The 21,912-nt window shown below is 38.0% G+C and overlaps 1 protein-coding gene across 1 annotated transcript in view; it reads left to right on the forward strand.

Moving 5' to 3' along the window:
- Positions 1 to 753: 753 nt before the first annotated feature.
- The window catches only part of dnajb5 (DnaJ heat shock protein family (Hsp40) member B5), a 28,956-nt gene continuing 7,797 nt past the window's right edge, over positions 754 to 21,912 (forward strand). Inside the window, exons 1-3 of the mRNA XM_049470547.1 lie at positions 754 to 841; positions 6,336 to 6,588; positions 11,427 to 12,061. Coding sequence (XP_049326504.1) covers positions 6,378 to 6,588; positions 11,427 to 12,061 — 846 coding nt within the window. The 5' untranslated portion in view covers positions 754 to 841; positions 6,336 to 6,377. The remainder of the gene's footprint in view (positions 842 to 6,335; positions 6,589 to 11,426; positions 12,062 to 21,912) is intronic.

A 21,912-nucleotide genomic window follows, 5' to 3' on the forward strand; every position in this document is an offset into this window, starting at 1 on the left:
TTTGGTGCTAACCCGGATTTTATCCAAAAAACATAAAACCACGGCTGAACAAATCACGGCAGAATTCAATATGCACCTCAACTCTCCTGTTTCCACCAAAACTGTCCATCCGGACAATAAATTATTGTGGTCTAAAACCAGGTGTTTCAGTTTCATTGTCCAGCCCCTGTATTTATGCTGTTTGTTCCTTTGTAATACTTTATTTCTCTATAGGGTTTCCTTGCTGAGAAGAGCCAGGAAGCACAGACACATTTCATTCAGGTTTTCTCTCCCACAGTACTGTCATTGATTTAAAGGGACAAGGAAAGTAATTATATTACAATGCAAATGTTGTTGGTTATGGTTATGATGTTTTCAGATGGTTTAAAAATGTATTTGATGGTTAAGAAGGTTGAAAAGATGCTCTTCCAGGGGAAAACACATCCTTTCCTTTTGATGGTCAACCAGCATGGTTTGCTGATCATACTGGCTGACCAGCATGGTTTTGTTGGTCATGATAGTTGTTCAGAGTGGTTTTGCTGGAAATGATGATTAATCAGTGTGGTTAAGATGGTCTTGCTGGTTTTTCTGGTTGTGATGGTCAAACCGTTTGGTTATGCTATTCATCCTGGTTGACCAAAATGGTCAAGTATATGGTCATACTTGGTCATACAGATTCTGTGCTGGTAAAGAGCTAGACTGCGTTGATGTAATGTAACCTACTTAACACCCCTCTTAAAAATGACATTCCTTGAAATTGGGGGAGGGGCCTGGGCTCTCTGTGGGCGGGGCCCCACGAGTGCAGCTGGACAGCAGACGAACTGGAAGCGCCAGTCAGCGGGGAGACACACACTCACACACGGTAAGACTGTGGGTTTTCTCTGTACTTGGTTAACTAGTTAACTAGGTAGATATAGCTTATATTAATAAAGACATGCCCGTGTTTTAGGAGTGATTCTATGTGTAATAATCACCCAGTTGTGAATAGTATAGTAAGGAGTGTAGGCTGGACTGCAGTCTGTAGCCTGATTTCAGTTAGAATTAGATTTTTTATTATTCATCGTGAGAATAATGACATTAACATACAGAGGTTTTGTGAATATTTGAGAGAGGTGTTTTATTTGAATTTGGCTTGGTAACAGTGGTTAGTCTGTGTGATTGGTGAATGTACCGGTGTTACACTGAATTTATGATCGTTATGAGCTGGAGAAGCCGGTGGAGATAAGTTAGTAAGTTCATGTCGCTGACTGAAATATGTTAGCTGTGCTCTAATTGTGTTCCAGGCTGTGCTGTACGGCGGCGGAGACCATTAACACTTCAGCTATTATTACAGCCTTTATTTAACCTATCGATAACGGCTCCCTCTGAAAGCACTGTCAGAGCGCAGAGCCGCTCCGGTGCTGTGCCGCTTTGTGCTACCCACCGGTATGTGTTGCTTAGCGGTTGTGCGCATGCGCTGATTCCCAATTTTAAACGATTTAATGTGTTTTTCATAATTACACTGCTTTCTTTACGTGTATTATAAGATTTGATTATACGAGTTGTTCTTATTGTTATATTTTTGTATTTGGATGTTACAAGAGTTTCTGTGGTCCAAATTTAATTTAAATAAAAAGAGAAGACAAAAAACGAAACTATTTTATTTACTATCCTTATATTTAGCTAGCTACTTAGCTAATTAATTTATTTAGGTCATCAACATACTAAGCTGCATATACGTCTGCTAATAGCGGTATTCTCTGATATAATATTTTTAGCTTATCAAAGCTTCAAATAAAATATATGTCAAATATATGTTTAAATATATATTTTATATATTTTTAACAGTCCTTTCAGACAGTGCCATTATCAATAGGTTAAATAAAGGCTGTAATAATAGCTGATTGCCAATTTTTTAAGTTTTAATGTGTTTTTCATAATTATTCAGCTTTTGAGCTTATTGTTATACTATTTGCTCGCGTGTTACAAAAGTTTCTGTGGTTCAAATTTAATTAAAAAAAAAAAACAAATAAATGACATAAATTAGCTATACCTTATACCTTATATTTAGCTAGCTACTGACTATAGCTAATAATTTTAGTTAGGTCATCTAAATCTAACCTAAGCTATATATATATATATATATATATATATATATATATATATATATATATATATATACTTCCGTTAATAGGGGTATTCTCTGATATGATGTTTTAGCTCATCAAAGCGACAAAAAAGACCTATAAATAAAAAACATTTAGCACACTATGGTTGCTCGCGTTAGCACGTTTTGACAGGGGAACACTATTCGACAGAACACCTTAGCTATCTGTCACTTCAGTCATTTCAAGTAGGCTATTTTCTTGGAGTTTTTTTTTTTAAATCAGTGTTGATGAAAGAAAGGTTCACAGTGTTCTCCACGCCTCCACCACCCTCTATATTCTCTGATTCACGGAGTCTATTCTATGTGTTCTGGCTAATGCTGGATCAGCCTGTTGTGTTCTTTGCTGCTGTATTGGGGAATCCTTTGTCACCAGCCACACTGGCAGCTGCTGCTGTTGGTGTGTATTATAGCTTAGATTTATGTATTTATATATATATATATATATATATATATATATATATATATATATATATATATATATATATATATGGTGGAATGCCAGGGGAGCACCGGGGTGTCTGTTTTAGACGACAGTGACGTCAGAAACTGGATGTCACCGAGTGATTTCCCCCTATTTATATCTGATCTATCCATCAGCTACATTATCCTTTTACTACTGTTCGCCATGACATCATGAGCGGTGTGTGCAGCACTAGTGGAGGAGACCGCGGTGGGAAGCCGCGCTGCTGCTGCTGCTGTCTGGCTGCGGCAAACCGGCTCCAATCTGCAGAGCGTCTAACACTTTTTCACGCCCACAGACCAGCATTCTGGCCATCACGAGCTGCTGTGGGATTCCAAGCTCCTGATCTGATCCCCCTCTCCCTGTGGAAGTTCCCTTTCTACCTTCGAGACTTCCGTTCTCCATTCATTCATCCATTCATTTATTAATTAATTTATTATTCCCCACACAGTAATACTGTATATTTACTAGGAGTGGGCAATATGAACCTAAAATAATATCACAATATTTTATGGTATTTTCACCATAATGATACTCTTGGCAAAATGACAAAACAGAATAAAAAAAATAATTATACACTTCTACAACAAAATGAAAATTAAATTATATTACTGCATTCGATATGATACAGCACACCCCTAACTAATACATTAAAATACAATAAATTATCAGATTTGCAACAGAAGTCAATGATCCAGAATGCCATGATACTAATAATGCACTCCATATATCTCCATATATATTCAGGATTGAAGCAAAATTATCGATACTGGAAAAAAAGACCACTTAAAATAATGAGTTTCTTTGATTTTACCAAATTGAAAACCTCTGGAATATAATCAAGAGGAAGATGGATGATCACAAGCCATCAAACTAAGCTGAACTGCTAGAATGTTTTGCACGAGGAGTAAAGGCATAAAGTTATCCAAAAGCAGTGTGTAAGACTGGTGGAGGAGAACATGCCAAGATGTATGAAAGCCAGGGTTATTCCACTAAATATTGATTTCTGATCTCTTAAAACTTTATGAATATGAACTTGTTTTCTTGGAATTATTTAAGGTCTAAAAGCTCTGCATCTTTTTTGTTATTTCAGCCATTTCTCATTTTCAGAATAAATAAATAAATGCTGTTTGGAGAAATGTTGTCCAAAGATTATAGAATAAAACAACAATGTTGATTTTACTCAAACATATACCTATAAATAGCAAAATCAGATATTCAGAAACTTTTTTCCAGAGCTGTATAATAGGAAATAAAAAAGTGCATTTTTTTGCCTTAAACAGCAAAAAAGTAGTATCCTGATATGATAATTAGGAGTGGGTGATATAGCACAATATTTCAGGGTATGATATCGTTCACAATATAAAAAAAATGTTAGCGATATTATTGTGTACGATACAATATGGCACACCCCTAATATTTATTGTAGCAGTTTTGTTGTCAGTCCCTCTCTGCAGCTCTGATCAGAAATGAAAAGAAAAATTCTCTGTATTAAAGAGGATCAGTGGTTTGAGCATTAGCCCCTTTGGGAGAGACACACTGAGTCGACTGCTTTCAAATGTAGACTGGCAGCTTGGACGTTAAGACATGCTGAATGATGAGATCACTTCTATTTAGGCTTCAGGGAGCACACATGGGGAAATAAACTGGCCTGTGAGGTTCAATAAAATTGCTGTTGATGTTTCACATTAGAACATAAATATGGAGATAAACAGAATGGCAGCTTTACTCCCGACTTTTACTCAGACTTGACCTGAAACTTCTTTTAAAAGTGGAAATGGTGAATCGAATCGAACAAATGACACAAATGGAAAGTGGAATGATCTAATATTACATATGTGTGAGGAAGAGCTATTCTAACCAGCACAGCACCATCCATCTGTTATCAAACCTCACAACCTACTAATCTAACCAGCACAGCACCATCCACCTGTTATCAAACCCCACAACCTACTAATCTAACCAGCACAGCACCATCCACCTGTTATCAAACCCCACAACCTACTAATCTAACCAGCACAGCATCATCCATCTGTTATCAAACCCCAGAATCTAATAATCTAACCAGCACAGCACCATCCATCTGTCATCAAACCCCAGAATCTAATAATCTAACCAGCACAGCACCATCCATCTGTTATCAAACCACATCCCTACTAATCTAACCAGCACAGCTCTATCCATCTGTTATCAAACCCCAGAATCTAATAATCTAACCAGCACAGCACCAACCATCTGTTATCAAACCAAAGAACCTACTAATCTAACCAGCACAGCTCCATCCATCTGTTATCAAACCCCAGAACCTACTAATCTAACCAGCACAGCACCATCCATCTGTTATCAAACCAAAGAACCTACTAATCTAACCAGCACAGCTCCATCCATCCATCACATTGCACCAGTAAGAGCAGAGTGTGAAGGTTCAATTAGCAGGGTAAGAGCACAGTTTTGCTCAAAATATTGCAATGCACACAACATTATGGGTGACATACCAGAGTTCAAAAGAGGACAAATTGTTGTTGCACGTCTTGCTGGCGCATCTGTGATACAGGGTAATGTCAGCATACCACCAAGAAGGACCAACCACATCCAACAGGATTAACTGTGGACGCTGTAAGAGGAAGCTGTCTGAAAGGGATGTTCGGGTGCTAACCCGGATTGTATCCAAAAAAACTAAAACCACGGCTGCCCAAATCACAGCAGAATTCAATGTGCACCTTAACTCTCCTGTTTTTACCAGAACTGTCCGTCAGGATAATAAATTATTGTGGTCTAAAACCTGGTGTTTCAGTTTTATTGTCCAACCCCTGTAGGTATAGCTACGTCTTAATAAATAGTCAAATATATTATTAATGACTAATTTGTTTGATCTGCATCTGTTTATCTACTTTTATGAAATTTTAAGACACATTTCTGAAAAAATAAAGACATTTACCACTGTATATGTTTATCTCAACCAGAATTTAGAAACACTTTGCTAGTAATGTATAGGCCTTCGTTTTGGTCTCAGAAATGCCTCTGCCCTTAATATGTGCCATATTAAGCATGTTCATGCCTAATATGGCTAATCCGGATCTAATCTGCACACTGGAAAGGTCTCTAAAGAAACTCTGAACTCACTGTCATGTTCATGAAACTAATTACCTTGCTTTCCATAGTCTTTCTGTCAGTTCATACCAGCCTGGCCATTTCTGTTTCCCCTCATTAAAAGGGTCTGTCTGCAGAACTGCCAGAAACTGGATGTTTTTTTTACTATTTATTATACCACCCAGAGGAAACTCTAGAGAGTGTTGAGCTAAAGATCCCATATCAGCAGTTCTATCAAGTCTATCAATACTCAAAAAATACCACACATTTCTGGTTGAAACTGGAGGTTGATGGATGATGTGAGCATTACCTGATCATAACAGGAGATATGAGATAATTTGATAAAGACATGTTTGGGTAGATATACAAGTGTTTAAAGAGTGTGCATGGGTGTGTTTAGACTGCAGTCAAATAGGATTTTTTCTTGTTGAGATTGCGGTCCGCACTGTTATATGAAAGTGGTCAGATTAGGTTTGCATGTCTGAGCATCACAAAGTTATCTGTTATCTGTGGTAATGAGGTCAGCACTTCCATCATTCTGGATTTGAATGAGGTTGTTTAATGTCGCATTGTGAGTGATGCGTCATTCTTTCATAAGCCTGCTTAGATATCAGTGTATTTCTATTCACTATGTGTTTTTTCTTCTCTGTTGTCTCCTAGAAAGAGAGGGTGGTTCCGGGAAGGACACTATCAGTCAACACCATGGGGAAGGATTACTATAAAATCCTGGGCATTCAGTCTGGTGCCAATGAGGAGGAGATCAAAAAGGCCTACAGGAAGATGGCCCTCAAGTTTCATCCAGATAAAAACAAAGACCCTAATGCTGAAGAAAAATTCAAAGAGATAGCAGAGGCATATGAAGTCCTGAGCGACCCAAAGAAGAGGGTTATTTATGACCAGTATGGAGAAGATGGTAAGTGGAACAAGATCTTTTTGAACACATTCTGTTTAGTCCTGCCGAGGCTGACATTCCTTTTCTTTATGATAAAGGTAAAGGTTTAAAAACAGTTTACTAGTTAATAAAGCTACCAATTAGTTAGTTTGCTAAGTTATTGGCAAGCAGTTATTGGGCAACCCTCTTCAACATTTGTTTACTTTTGATTTTGAAATGAAGGAACTCTAATTCAGAATATTTTAATAAATCCAAATGCAAAACATGACATTTTCCTACACATTTTAGAACAAAACTTGTTTATTTTTTTGTATTTCATTGCCATATTACTGCAATATGTAAAATTAGGCAAATAAACAGTAATTATGCTTTAAAATGTGAAGACAGGTGTTTTTACCTAGAAAATCTCAGCAATAAACCTCTGCAAAAAACTGTAGTTTTGAGAAAAGGTTTGATGTCTGAACGTTTTTGTAGTTCCAAGCTAAATTTATTCAGCAGAAGTGAAAACTCAATATGTCTTGGCTATCTTTATTTGAGCTTGGTAGAATTTGATATAAATCACATTTCCTATCAGAGTCTATTATTGAAATGCCAAACCTTTTTCTACATAATAGTTTAATGGATGTGAACATCCAGTCCTCAGCTAAAAGCAGTCTGCACACTGTTTCATGGAGCAAAACACAGCGGTGTATTTACATGAGCACAAGACACAGAGTCTCAGTCCATAAAAGGATCATCTTCTTCTTCATGTGACTCCGCAGCAGATTGTTACATTCGCCAAATAAAGACCCACCACTTCTAGCAGTGTTGCACAATACTATTCACATTTAAAGCAAATCCAATTACTTCTCTGGGATCTCCGAGACGAGGAACCTATCTGCACTCAATGCTGAAGTGGTAGACATGGCAGTGTTTTAAAAAGGAAAGAAAAACGCGTCTGTGGCAACAAACGGATTTCAGCTGATTCCATACCCATATACATACCGGGCCACGTGCCAGCATGACTCATCTGCTGTTAGACAGCTGTATATTCTTGGTTTTCGGATGTGAGCTGTGAGTTCAGGACATGTGAGGAATGCTTTGATGTTTCTTCCACTGAATCCTGTATGCTATACCTTTTTACAGATTTCACAAAACTGTTAGAAGGCCCAAGATTGTTCCAAGAAATAGTGGCTGCAGCTTGCAGATTTGACCGTAGTGAAAAAATTCTCTTTGAGGGTAGCCTCGCTTTAAACCTCGCCAGCCATAAATCCGCACAAATCCTTCAGGCACTGAGTGTTTGATATAGAGCTGCAGAATACATAACGTAATGAATCCCTGCAGTTTGATAGAGTGTAACTCTCTAAGAATCCAGCTCTGCCTCAGAAGTATCTTCAGCTGACACTGACTGAAGAGTCAAACATCAGATTTTTCACTGCTACGAAACAAATCCTGTTTCTAAAAAGATGGAGAACAAATCATTCCCATATGACCTACTTACAGTTCTAATGACGGGTTCCCTGCTTTTGTTTTGGCTAGAGGCACTGATGTCTATTCACTAATGCCTATTTTCAAGGTAACAGCAAAGCAAGAGGGGGCTGCATATTTAATGATATGGCTGTATTAGGAATGCATGACAAGTGGCCTATATTTTCTATTAGAGAAGATGCAAACTTGTCTTAGACACAGTTCCAGCAGTCACAGGGTGTGCCTTCATCCCATATTACAAGCCATCAATCGTCTAGCGTAGCAAATAGGTGCTAATTTTGTGAGACCCTACAGGGGAGCGTTTTACTGCTTTCTTAATGGACGGAATCAAACATCAAGAGGCACTTAGACCTTATATACCATATTGCAGAGGATGTGGTTTAACAGTGTATTTAATGTCCCATATCCAACAATGTGTTTGCAGATTTTTTTTGTGTTCTTGTAACATTTATATTTGTTTTTTTTTTCTCCCAAAACAATAGAAATTTCTACATTTTCCATTTTCCATCCTCCCCTCATTTTTGAAACCTTACAATTAGGCAGTTTTTGCTTTAAGTCTTTCAGTGTGAGCAGGCAAGGCTATAGACTAAATTAGTGCAAAGCCTATGTGTAAATTCCATTAATATACAAATGTACTATATGGGCATGAAAATTAATGGTGTGATAATATAGTGTAAGATATAGTATAGTTTACATTAGGGATGCACTGAATATTTGGCCAGGTTTTATGCTCTACTCGCACAAATGTAACTAAGTAAAGCATTTAACATCACAGCAGTTTGGATTCTGCCTCACTTTTCTGTGCTTTGAACACACACAAACACACACACACTACTGAGCACACACAATGATATTCTGAACCAACACTGCTCCTTATCTTGTTTGGTATCTGTTTATTTCCTCTTTATAATCTGTTTTCCAGCTGAAAGACATGAGCTGTATAGAGCTAAGATATAGTAACATAAGCTAAGCTAATGTGTTTGTCTACAAAAAGACCCAATTTCTCTGTGTAAATTTCCCTCACAAGTGACTTGTGTAGCAGTACTGAGGTATATATATGATTAAACTTGCACTGCTGAGGTAAATGTATTGTGTAGTAAATATATATTTTAATAGTAGTTTGTAATTACAAGATGAAAATGCATTTATGCCCTCAGTATATTCAATGGTAAAAAATAAATAAATGGCAAAATAAATTAAAACCTGAAATAAATATATATTTTTTCCAGTTTCCAGTTTGCATACTTAATTGGTCTTTAGTATTTAAAAAATATTTTAAAAATGTTTGAATTTTATTTTATGGACACTTAATGGCAAGCATTCTTATAGGATAATGCTGAGAGATTTAGTCCCATTTTTGAAGACGGATTAGGCTTAGTTTGTGACTACAGCAAAATATAAATGGAGATTCTCAATTGAAATGAAAGCTGACCCAATATCACTTTATTTTCCAAATATATTGTGGTATGATGATATCAGGTGATATCAAAGTTGGCAAGTTACTCAACTTGCCAGTGTGTCACAGTGTTGATGCAAATATTAGCCAATTATAAACCATGTTTTAGTTTTTATGTTTAATCTTTGGTTTATTTTTTTAGGCTTGTTGTTCATGTATTAACCCAAATCATATACTATATCTTCTGCAAATCTACTATGCATCTGCTATGTAAGGTATGTTACTCTACTCAGTTAGAGTAATAAATAGAAGTCTGGACCTGCTGTCGATTTTAAGGGGTTAAGCCTGCTGAGGGATGAGAATAGAAGTGAGGTGGGCTGTTTGTGTTGGAGATGGTCTGTGTTCTGTACCCATCTGTCTGAATTTATGTTGTGTTTTCTCAGTGTCTAAATACAGAAAGAGAGAGAGAGAGAGAGAGAGAGAGAAAGAAAGAGGGAGAGAAAGAGAGAGAGAGAGAGAGAGACTTGGCAGTCTTCCTAGCCAAGCTTTACACTTCAGAATGGAGAAGTGCAGCAATTGCAAGGAAATCAAATTCACTGCAGTGTCATGAACTCACACTTGATAATTGTAAGCCATAAAAAACAGCCATGTAATTATCATTTCATTTACCAGCTACAGTGAAGTCACAGATATTTAATTTAATTGCTGATAGTTTCTGATGTTTCTGATGTTTCCTTTGCATTAGGAATTCATGTTTTGTAATATTAGAGCTAAATATGTTAAAAACTCAATTTTCTTGGAATATTCCACTTGAGGTTTTTCTCCCATGTTATGGCATGTGATGTCATGCATTGACTGTACTATGGTGAAGCTATGAGGCTGCCAAGTCGTATATATTCTACAAATATACACAAAATTCTTAGAAGTAAATAGATACATGAGTGCTGACAAGTACCATCGTTTTGTCTTCCAGTGCCTCTTAATTGGTGATGGTGTTTTATAACTCAGAAATATTTCCAGTACCATTAATTACACTAATTGCACAGTTTATTATTTACAATTGTTAGAATAAATTCTTAAAGTAACTTAACCAAAACCCACAGCCATCCCTGTGGTACGCTTTTGCTTTAATGGCACAGGGCCTTCCCAGGCATATTGACATGCATGACAGAATTACCACCTGAATTAAAATAAATTATCTAAAACGCTTAAACAGCTCTGGAAAAAAAATAAGATACCACATAAAACTTATGAGTTTCTCAGATTTTACCAAATTGAAAACCTCTGGAATATAATCAAGAGGAAGATGGATGATCACAAGCCATTAAACCGAGCTGAACTGCTTGAATTTTTGCAACAGGAGTAAAGGCATATCCATATCCAAGTTATCCAAAAGCAGTGTGTAAGACTGGTGGAATAGAACATGCCAAGATGCATGAAAACTGTGATTAAAAAACACCAAATATTATATTTCACCAAATATTGATTTCTGAACTCTTAAAACTTTAGAAATATGAACTTGTTTTCTTTGCATTATTTGAGGTGTAAAAGCTCTGCACCTTTTTTATTACAGCCATTTCTCATTTTCTGCAAATAAATGCTTTAAATGACAATATTTTTATTTGGAATTTGGGAGAAATGTTGTCTGTAGTTTATAGAATAAAACAACAATGCTCATTTTACTCAAACATATACCTATAAATAGCAAAATCAGAGAAACTGATTCAGAAAATGAAGTGGTCTCTTACTTTTTTCCAGAGCTGTATATTGATTTATCTCTAAAGATGGTTTAAAAAGATTTGCAGGAATGATAAGCAGATGGTGTTCCTTTTTCTGGATCTTTACTAATCTACATTTCCCAGTTAGGAAAAACATTATTCTCTAGTTATAATGCTGCTCTTCTTTGCTCTGATCTTACATGTGATTGGTATTTTTTATAGCGAGTGACTGTTATTATACTTCATTATATATCGACTAATTTCATGTATTTTCTCAGGTCTCAAGACTGGAGGGAGCGGCTCATCCAGTGGCCAGGGGCCAACATATCACTACACTTTCCACGGGGACCCACATGCCACTTTTGCCTCTTTCTTCGGAGGCTCGAACCCCTTTGATATTTTTTTCGGCTCTAGTCGTCACCGGGGGAGCAACAACAATGGCTTTGCAGACCATGGGGATCATGACATGGACATTGACATGGATGGAGACGATGACCCTTTCAGCTCCTTCAGCCACTTCGGATTCAACGGCATCAACGGGTTCCACCATGGCCGAAGGCACCGCAGCGAGCCTTTGCACAGCGGCAGAAAGAAGGTCCAGGACCCTCCTGTGGTGCATGAACTTCGGGTTTCTCTGGAGGAGATCTTTCATGGATGTACCAAACGCATGCGCATCTCCCGCCGCCGACTCAATCCAGACGGGCGGTCGATGAGGACAGAAGACAAGATCCTTAATATTGTCATCAAGAGAGGCTGGAAAGAAGGCACCAAAATCACCTTCCCCAAGGAGGGCGATGAGACCCCTGAGAACATTCCAGCTGACATCGCATTCGTGCTCAAAGACAAGGGACACCCACACTTCAAGAGGGACGGCTCCAACATCATTTACACTGCCAGAGTCAGTCTTAAGGAGGTACGTGAGCTTTTATCATTTGTTGTAGGGGCATCTAAGGCTTCTTTCACATATTAAAACTTAATTACATAGTAAAACCTTTGACACTGCAAGCAGAAGTACATTTTCAATTCTCATAAGCACATTGTCTTTATCAAAATACAGAGAAAACACAGAGGAAACGCCTAAGAGCCCTCAGGACTATTCCAGTAGTGTTGGTACAGGTATTACTGTTCTTTAGAATACATTTAAGTTTATGTTTGATAAGGCAAGATCTTGGTATGTATTTTATTATACCACAGTTAGTTCCGACCCTGCAATGTAATTGGCTGAGAGGTGTTTTAAGAGTGCCGTTATCAGCCATACTGTACTGTGCACTGTAGCCGAAGCTCTCCATGTATTACTCCACAACATACCGGTAACCTAGAAACGATGCAGAGCTTACAGTGCAGCTACAAACAGAGCAGCAATGGAACTATTTTAACTCACAGAGTGTTAATAATCAAACAGATCATACTTTCTTGTCCTCTTTAACTCAAAATCTTTTAATAAACAGCGATAATGGAACTGTGGTATAATTAAGCAATAATACACTCGCAGTTCGTGCTATAACTTGTAATATTGGTACTGCTGTGTTGATCTACGGTACTGCCAATATTACAAGTTATAGCACGAACCTCGAGTGTATGATTGCTGTTATTTTATTAGAATTTTTTTTTTTATTGAGCTCTTTGATTGGTCTGCCAGAGTACAGTCACATGGCTATCAAAGCTAGGTAGTGTATTTGGGTGCTAGTTACATTATTATTATTGTGAGTGAAACATTTCTATCTTATTTTATAAGGGTTATGAATAAATAGTGGATAAATATGAATACATGTTTGACAACAGATTTTCAAGCAATGAAAGACAGAAAAGGCAATCTGAGTCTATCAATCGTGTGTATGGGCTACATTTATAGGTGTGCTGTATTTGTTTACATGTTAAATGGTCAGTTACATGTTCATGTGGACCTCAAAACATTTTTAGTGGGTTAAGGGAACCCCTGCAATACAACAGACGGGCTAGCATCAATCTAGTTCATCTAATTTGTACATATCAATTTAGATAAATTGTGAACCTGCTGCATTAAGGAGAAGAGGAATCAAACCTTCTTCTTTGTGTTTTACTTTGTCAGTGTTAATTTTAATGTGCTCAAATGTTGTATAGGCTTTTTACAAGAAAACACTTATTGTCTTAAATCGGACTTTTTTCAGTTTCTCTTCTGCAGCTAAAATGACTGTAAGGTGCTGTAGAGAGCTGCACTAGTCAGTCTTCATTTAAATGAAGAGAGTGGGAGATGTCAAGAGGCATATGCATGCCATCCAAAATTAGATGTGCAGTATTTGGAGCTATTCATAGTGGGGCATCCCCAAAACAGCTTTTCCTCTTCCTCTATTATGACAGTCCTATATTAAGGAAGTGAGGGACGAAATAATACAAATAATATGCAGTGAGCAATACCTTTTCTATAGCTGGAAGACCCAGTTAAGACTACAGCACTCTTTACCACACCAGTCTTATTAATCTGTGAAATCAGATACTAAATCACTGGCACAAACATCAGCTTTATTTTGAATAAAGGAGGAGAGACATTCAGAGATGTCTAGAAAGTAAAAGCAGTATTATAAAGTGGATAGAGTGGAAAAAAAATCGATTGTGTTTTTAGCCTATTCCCCTATAGGGAACCCTGAAGACCTTCCAAACATTCTTCTAAGGTCTAATGGTATGTGTCTACTTTGACAACTTTGACGCATCCTATTTACATCTCCAGTCCTGAGTTTAATCAGGTGTGTTTAGGTAGGACAACTACCAAACTTTGCTGAAGACTGGCCCTTAAGAATTGGATTTGTGCACCCCTTGTCTAGCTAATCAGACTGGTACATCAAACAAGGAAAAGAAGCTAAAAAGGCAGAATTACAAATTAAAATAAGACTGACTAACAACATAAAAAAACCTCTGCCTACTTAGAGTGTTTTGTTGTTAAATTGACATTGAAAAGCATCACAGACATGCCCACATGCTGAGCTAAGAGATCTGACACAGTGGAATGCATTAAAAAGCACTGGTACAGACATTGCAAGTCACAAAAATTAATTTCAGGGAGATAACCCCGGACCTGGACCTTAATTTCAATGAGGTACCCCCTCCCCACAACCACCTGCCCAAAAAAAAACACTGAAGGGTGTGTTTTTGGGTCACATTAACTCACCTCAACAAACTGTACAGTGGGCAAGACTTACATTGTTTTTTTTTTTACTTTTACCAGACATGGATATACTTTAGAGTAGTAAGAGGTGAAATTAGTTTTAATGGGAACTTGATCTAGAGTCTGTGAGATTTTATCTGAGTTGTGGGCATCAGGGAGCCGTTATTGATATGCGGTTGACTCCCGCAACGTCTGTGAGACTTGGACGTCTGGTAGACGTCTGGTAGTAATGGAAATGCTTTTTTGGGCACTTAAAAGAATCCATGCCTGTAAATTTATAAGTATTATATTTATTTTTAATAGAATCATAATACTTATATTTTAGCAATACTAATTTTAATGCAGAATTGAGGTTGAAACCTAAGTGATTAAAATCTTGGCACACAATTAAAAAACTTTCAAATCAGGATTGTTTTTTCTCTGGTACTTGGTTAAATACTTATCATCTAAATGGATCCCCTTCGGACTTTGCCCATCAGTTGTGCCCTACACTATATCCATAACTGTATGTTCTACTCTAGTTCTTAACAACTGATTTAGAACCATTTAATTGGTTGCTTACAAAAAGCACTAACACTATTTAAAAGCGATCAAAAAGTAAATCAGAAATTGAAAAAAATAAGACACTTAGAGCATGTTTTTGCCATGTTTTAGTAATGTAATCTTCAATCTTATTGGTTCAATAGTTTTTTAATGCTAGTCTGTATCTGTTGGTTTGAATATATTTAAGGGAGACTGGGGACTCTCCCTCTAAATTCTTCCTCTTCTCAAAATTTGTATCTTCATCATTCGAAGCATGAATTACTGCAACAGGCAGCGCTTGTTTTTTGTTTGTTTGAGTTTGTGATTTTCCACTGTTTATTCTGTCTCATTAGCAGATAGACACTGTGGTTGTTTTATCAGTTGGCTGCTGCAGTCCTGTGAATCAGTGAGGCTCAGACACAGATTAGACAGGTTTACTGCAGACCCATCACTGGACCACCATTTGGCAACTCTGGTCTCCTCATTTGCATGGACTTAAAGGGTGAAGTAGAGGGCTTATTTGGCATCAGCCCATTGTGTCCAAAATAACTTCTGACCTTGTTACCCTCACTAAATTTACCTACACTCTGGCCTTATTGTCCACATGTAGAGCATTGCTATTTTCAGATACTCTTAAGGCTTACAAACCTTTAGATTAAGCTTCTGAAAACATTTTAAATACTAAATATGCAAAGACAGACATACATTCTCTTATCATTTGTTTGAGGTTTGCATGTAATGTAATGTAAAACTAGTAATACTATAAATTTTTTGACACCACCAACTAAAATGCATATCATACACAATAAAGTGTTTTAAAAAAAAAAAAATCAAGCCATTTAAGTTTTTTTATTCTTTAGAAAATAGTCAGAGTTTACCGAATGTTTTTGTTTCTACATAAGGTTTGAAACTGTTATACTTGGATTATATAGGCTACGTTCACATTACCAGGCTGAAGTGACTCAAACCAGATTTTTTGCTCAATGTGGATCAGATCCGATTTTTTCATGGCTGTGTGAACGTGCTAAATGCAAATAGCTGCAAAAACAGCAAAAGCAAACCGCCTGTCCTTTTTTTCTCCTCCTCGACCTGAGCATGAACTTCAGACCAGCTGTTTACTCTCCACTCCAGCAAAAGATGCTCCACATATGAGCTGTTAAATCATACATTTCCCTTTATAAAGCTACGAGTCGTCTCTCAAATATGACGTTTATTATTGGTGTAGAAGGCGACGTTTATACACCTATCAATGTGAGCATGGAAGACGTTTCAGGGACAGAACCGTCAAGATAGACAAATCTGAGCTGAGCAAAAAATCAGATTTGAGCAATGCGCCTGGTAATGTGTAGCCATAGTGTCAGAAACCACATAAGCAGTTCTGTGCGATTTAGACACCAGTTACACAATGTGGTTTGAGGAAAGTGTGTGATGATTTTATTATGTTATTTGCATGATGCTAATTATGGGGTTCAAACTTTAATTTAAGTTTAATTGGCCTCATAGTTCCAGTGATCAATTTGTGTGTTTAATAAGTCTTTGTCATTTGACCAAAGTATCAAAGACTTATTTCCAGTGAGCTGATTGGATTGTTCTGTTCTGCAGTGCTGTGCTCAGAATAAGCCCTAAAGTACAAGGGTTGAACTCCTCACAGGACACACCATGGGTTTGAGTTGCACTAACTGCAGTTCCTTCTCTGTCTGGTCAGGCCTAGTGCATGATTTACCCTCTCCCACTATAGTGTGAGCACCCAAGAATGTGGTGGTACGGTGTCATGTGCCACAGCACAGAGTCCGTGCTCTGAAAAGGCAAAGCCAGCAAGGCCAAGCGCTGCAGACAGAATTGTCATGCAAGTGCAGCAACAGCCAAGCACTGGGTATTTTTGGTTGCAGATTTAATTGCGAAAGCTATTTCAGCAGGAACATTCTGCTGAATCAAAAGAGCAGGAAAGATAGTGCAAAAAATACAGAAGGGAAATAAAGAAGGTCGATAAATAGGAGTTAACATGCACTGTAAACCCACAATTAGCTAAAACTTAAATATAATAAGTCTGTTTTATGTAAAACTGCATTTTCCCAGATATTACTCATTTATTTTAAATTAGGCGAGTTTAGTCTGTTGACATTGGCAGCTTTTTTTCCACTGGCTTCTGGTACAATCTATTTGCAGTCTGGGTTTGTCCCCAATTTCTGACACTCATTCATTTCTGACACCCATTGTGAAGTGAATTGCAGATTTCTCTCCTAAAACTGTTTATATGGGTGAGTAAAGCGCTTCCATTTAGGGTTTATCCCAAGGTTTATCCCACGTAGCTTGTTTTAACATGGTAAATGTGCAGGCTACAGCCCGATATACTCCCCTCTGAATGGTGGAAGAGCTAACACTTAGCACGGTTAGCGGGTAATGCTAATGCTGTTAGTCGCGGTTAGAAGCAGGCTACAGTCCGAGAATACTCACCTCTGAACTGGGAAATAGCGGTTAGCTGCTAATGCTAATGCTGTTCCAGCCTCAATCCAGGAGAACTAAACTGAAGGTCCTGTATAACACTGTACTTCAGCGGAGTGGCTTTAGTGCTCCTTAATACCTGACTAGTAGAATTCATACATAAGACACACTGGGTTATAATGCTTACCGAAAAATGCGCCTTATAGTGCGAAAAATACGGTAATTTTGATGTAATATGATTACATTGAAATAAGCAAGGTGTCTATTTCAGCTAGTTAACTAATCTTTTTTACTATTTAAATGTATAAAGAAAGAAGATCTATACACTCCTGACCTACAAATGCAACAGACATCTGCCCCTCCCTCACAGCCTCTCACTCAAGAAGCCCAAAATAGCTTTAATCCACATCTTCAGTCACCTAGATGTGTTTAGGCGCATCTGAACATCACCATCAGTGCCTGTGAGGCTAATAGAAGTGGATGTCTTTCCTTGCCTGGCTGTCTGAAAGCTTAATAATGTGCTGAAGGGAAGGGAAATATAAGTACATCAACTCAGTCCAGCCAGCGGATCTCTTGGGCCAGCTAATTTAAAGAAATGTCTGCAGGGCCTCTTAGTCCATAAATACATCTTCTCCCGCTTCACTCAAAATAGAGCAGGCTGCGTTCAGTTTAGTCCGCTGTCTGCAAGGGGTTTGATGTTGAAGGGTGTTCTTCAGAGCCAGAGTATGATAAAAACATGTTTTCATTTTGTGGAGCCACTAATCTGGGACAGTGTTTAATAACTTTCCAGAGGATGGCATAGATATGCTGTTCCTCATCATAGTCATTAGATGGGCACATTGAAACTTGATGAGAAGCTAGTGCAGCTATAATATCACAGGCAATAAAGTGGTCTGCCATCTGCTGCGCTCTCAGGGGCATGCGAGCTCACCTCATAAATCTTTGTCTGTCTATTTGTCATAAACACAGTTTCAGAGGAAGACTGCAGGCAGGTTGCGCTTGTTTTAGGAACACATTGTCTCCACTTAAAGCTTCTTTAGTGTGCACTAACACAGGGTGTAACTATGGTATTCATCTTCACAATGTCTTTTAATAATATCATGTTAAGGTATTTGACTTTATACATCTTTATATATTTAACTTTATATATCTTTAATTATTCTTTGGCAGCTTAGGGTCATTGTCTTGCTGCATTACCCACATTATCTTGAGATTCATCTCACAGACACACAATTTGCATGAATAATATCAAAATTAATTGTTCCATAAATGACAGCAAGCCATCCTGTCTCAAAAAGGTCAGCAAAAAGGTCTCAAACAATAAAGGATTTTTTTCTTTCTCCAAACATATTGTAAACCTTCTCATTTACATCCAAAAAGATCTTGTTTTATCTCATCTGTCTACAAACCTTGCCCATGTGAGATTTAGAAAACTGCAGACAGACAGCAGTGTTCTTTATGGAGGACAGTAGCTTTCTCCTTGCGGGTGTTAATGTGGTAGGTAAATTTAGATTTAGTTTTAGTCTTAGTTTTTTTACTAAAATGTATAGTAGTTTTAGTCATATTTTAGTGTTTTGGTTATTATTAGTGTTAGGCTAGTTTTAGTCGAGGAAAACAAACATTTTAGTCTAGTTACAGTATAATGAATTTTAGTCGCTCAAGGCACTGAATCCAGGCAGACAGAGCCGGAGAGTGGGTTGTTTGGATTTTAGCATAGCTAGCTTCCTCCAACCTTGCTCTTGGAGGAAGGAGGTCCGTCACAAACCCTGGACATATCAGCCAATAGTATTCGCTGAGGGGGGCGACCCTGACCCCGCCCCCAAACTGTCAAAACCACCCCTATTTGAAAACTCGAGCGCAAAAAACTCACTTGAGCACAAACTGCAGCCGCAGGTAATTTTCATAGCGTGCGAGGAGAACTGTGAATTCAAAAGGGGAAAAAAACACCCGAGAGGAGAAAAATGAAGCTTGAGAGCGATATTCTGTTCAGCGCGCATACGATTTCCTTTTTTCTCGCAAGTTTTACATTTGTGTAAGTATCCCAAGTCTTCCGGAAGTTGCGGGAGAATACCGCATATCAGTAACGGCACCCTGATGCCCATTAAGTCTCCCGGAATCTAGAACGAGTGGCCCAAGAGTGAAAACAAACGTGCACGCCGGCGACACAGACTTTTTTTCCCCAATTGCGTGAGTGAAAGAGAGAGAAAGGGACAGAAAGGTGCTCCCCTTCGTGCGTGTATTCATGAAGCACATGCAAAACAGAGAGGTTTCTGATTGGCCTGTTCTCGGCAAAGAGTCGTGTAAGTCAGCAAATCAGTTTTTAGTGTGGGTGGGCAGTGTTTTTGGAGAAGGAGCATCATGGCTCATGGCTTCAAAACTCATTTCACCTCTGACTACTCTAAAGTATATCCATGTCTAGTGAAAGTAAAAAAACAATTAAAGTCTTTCCTGCTGTACAGTTTGTATTAGTGATTTTAGCATTGCCCCACGGGGGAGTAAATGATTGCAAAAGGCATGTTGAGGTGAGTAAATGTGAATATATATATTTTTTTAGGGCAGGGGATTGGTGTCAGGGTTCCAAGTCCAGGTTTGGGGTACCTCCCTGAAATTCATTTTTGCAACTTGGGATATCTGTCCACAGTTCAGTGCCATGTTCTTTAGCTTCTATGGAACAAGATACTAGTTCCTTTTTAAACATTAGGGAAGCATTTAGAGAAGCCTTGGTAACTTGGTGCTAAATTCATCATGGTTAAACTTAGGCTGCTTGTGGTGCTAACAAAATTAGCCTTAAGTCTTATTAATCGTAATTAAACTATCCGTGTCATTGTCTGTTCATTTTAGCAGCTTGTAGTGGTGGTTTGGCACTGTTTGGAAAACCTTCACTCCTTAGCCATTGTTCCACATTAGGTCAGCCATGGAGATGCCTGGCATGCAGTCAAGGCAAAATGTTTGTGTTAGCCTGAGCCACAGCCTTCTTTCCATGAATCACCCTCCCCCCTCCACCCCATCGGCTGCTCATGCCTGAAGGAGGGAGCTGATGTCATTGCCTACACATCTCTTGTCTCTTGGGCCTGATGCTAAGGAGCCTTATCAGGCCTTCTGGTGAGAAAGCTGTGGATAAGCTCTCCCTCCTTAAGCTAAGATGAATTAATGGTTAAAGAATGCAGACTCTTGGAAACTGGAATTGTAATAAGCTCTGTCACAGATTTAACTTCTCGGATTTAGTCAAGAGTATCTGTACCCGTATCCTGAATTACGAAGACAGTTAAGATGGCAACTAATGCCTGAGAGTTTGATTTAGTGTCCTGTGGAGAAGGTTGAAACGATTGAGCCTTGGATTTAAACTGAAAATCCCAGAAACTGTCAGTCACTTTATGTATGTCAGCTGCTTTAAACTTCCTTTTTTAGAAGTTTTAGAAGTTTTCTTTAACAGCTCTAGATAGGTAATGCTAGTTGAGTCATACTCTGCAGCCACTGCCTCCACTTTAAAACTGTACTCTTTGTCTACTTTCTTACAAGTTCACTCTGTGCCTACCTTCAATTAAGAGAAATTCCCAGAAGTCCAACTGAGGAAAACTGTTAGTTGTCAAAGATGGCTTTAAAGCGCTCTGATAAACCTGCCAGCTATTTACGACCCCAGCTGATTCTTCAGTTACTCCATTAGTGCTGCAAAATGGGAGCAGCAGCTAAAATTAGCTTTCAGTGCGAGCCATTAGCCCCCCTCTGCTAACAACCAACACACTCACTTAGATGGCAGACATCAGACAGTTACCTGTCCATTTTTATGTAAGCCAAGTCCTAAACATTGTCTCAGTACATCGGTGAGTCAGCAGCAATTATCTTCTCTGGCGTCTGTACCTTAATGTTGCTTCTGAGTCAGTCTTGCTTAAGGAAGTTTTAGCCATGACCTTTCCTTTATAACAGTATTGCAGCCTTGAGAACAAATCTTTAAGTCTGTGGTTATCAGACTTTATAGATCAAACTAAAACTTCAGTAAGTATCACCTACAAGTCATTCACAGGAACACATACCACACACACAGTAGGCTAGCTGTGACCTCCACAAATAAGTTTCATCTCATCTCTTTTGCCAATAGTTTTAGGGATGCACCGATGTGGGAATTCTGGGCAAATGCTGATTTCCAATATTACTATGTATATATCTGCTGATGCAAAAAAATTAAGAGAAAATTTAGTTTCTGAAGTTTCTCGGATTTGGCTATTTATAGGTAAATGTTTGAGGAAAATTGACATTGTTTGTTTTATTCTATAAACTACAGACAACATTTCTCCCATAACCCATGTTCTTCTCCACCAGTCTTACACCCTGTTTTTGGATAACTTTATGCCTTTACTCCTGGTGCAAAAATGCAAGCAGTTCAGTTTGGTTTGATGGCTTTTGATCGCTCAACTTCCTCTTGATTATATTTCAGAGGATTTTTAATTTGGTAAATCAAAGAAACTTATCATTTTTAAATGTGGTCTCTTATTTTTTTACAGAGTTTTTTTTTAAACTTACAAAGAGACAATACACCCCGATTCAGAAACAAATGTACCATTTATGCTCTGCATTTTAGCTTTCAACCAAAGTATGCAAACAATTAAATAAAAGGTGCCTCCCAAGAAATAGTTTTTGATATTTAAATTAATGGATTATAAAAT

Source organism: Astyanax mexicanus, chromosome 22 (assembly GCF_023375975.1).
Source record: "Astyanax mexicanus isolate ESR-SI-001 chromosome 22, AstMex3_surface, whole genome shotgun sequence".
NCBI lineage: Eukaryota > Metazoa > Chordata > Actinopteri > Characiformes > Acestrorhamphidae > Astyanax > Astyanax mexicanus.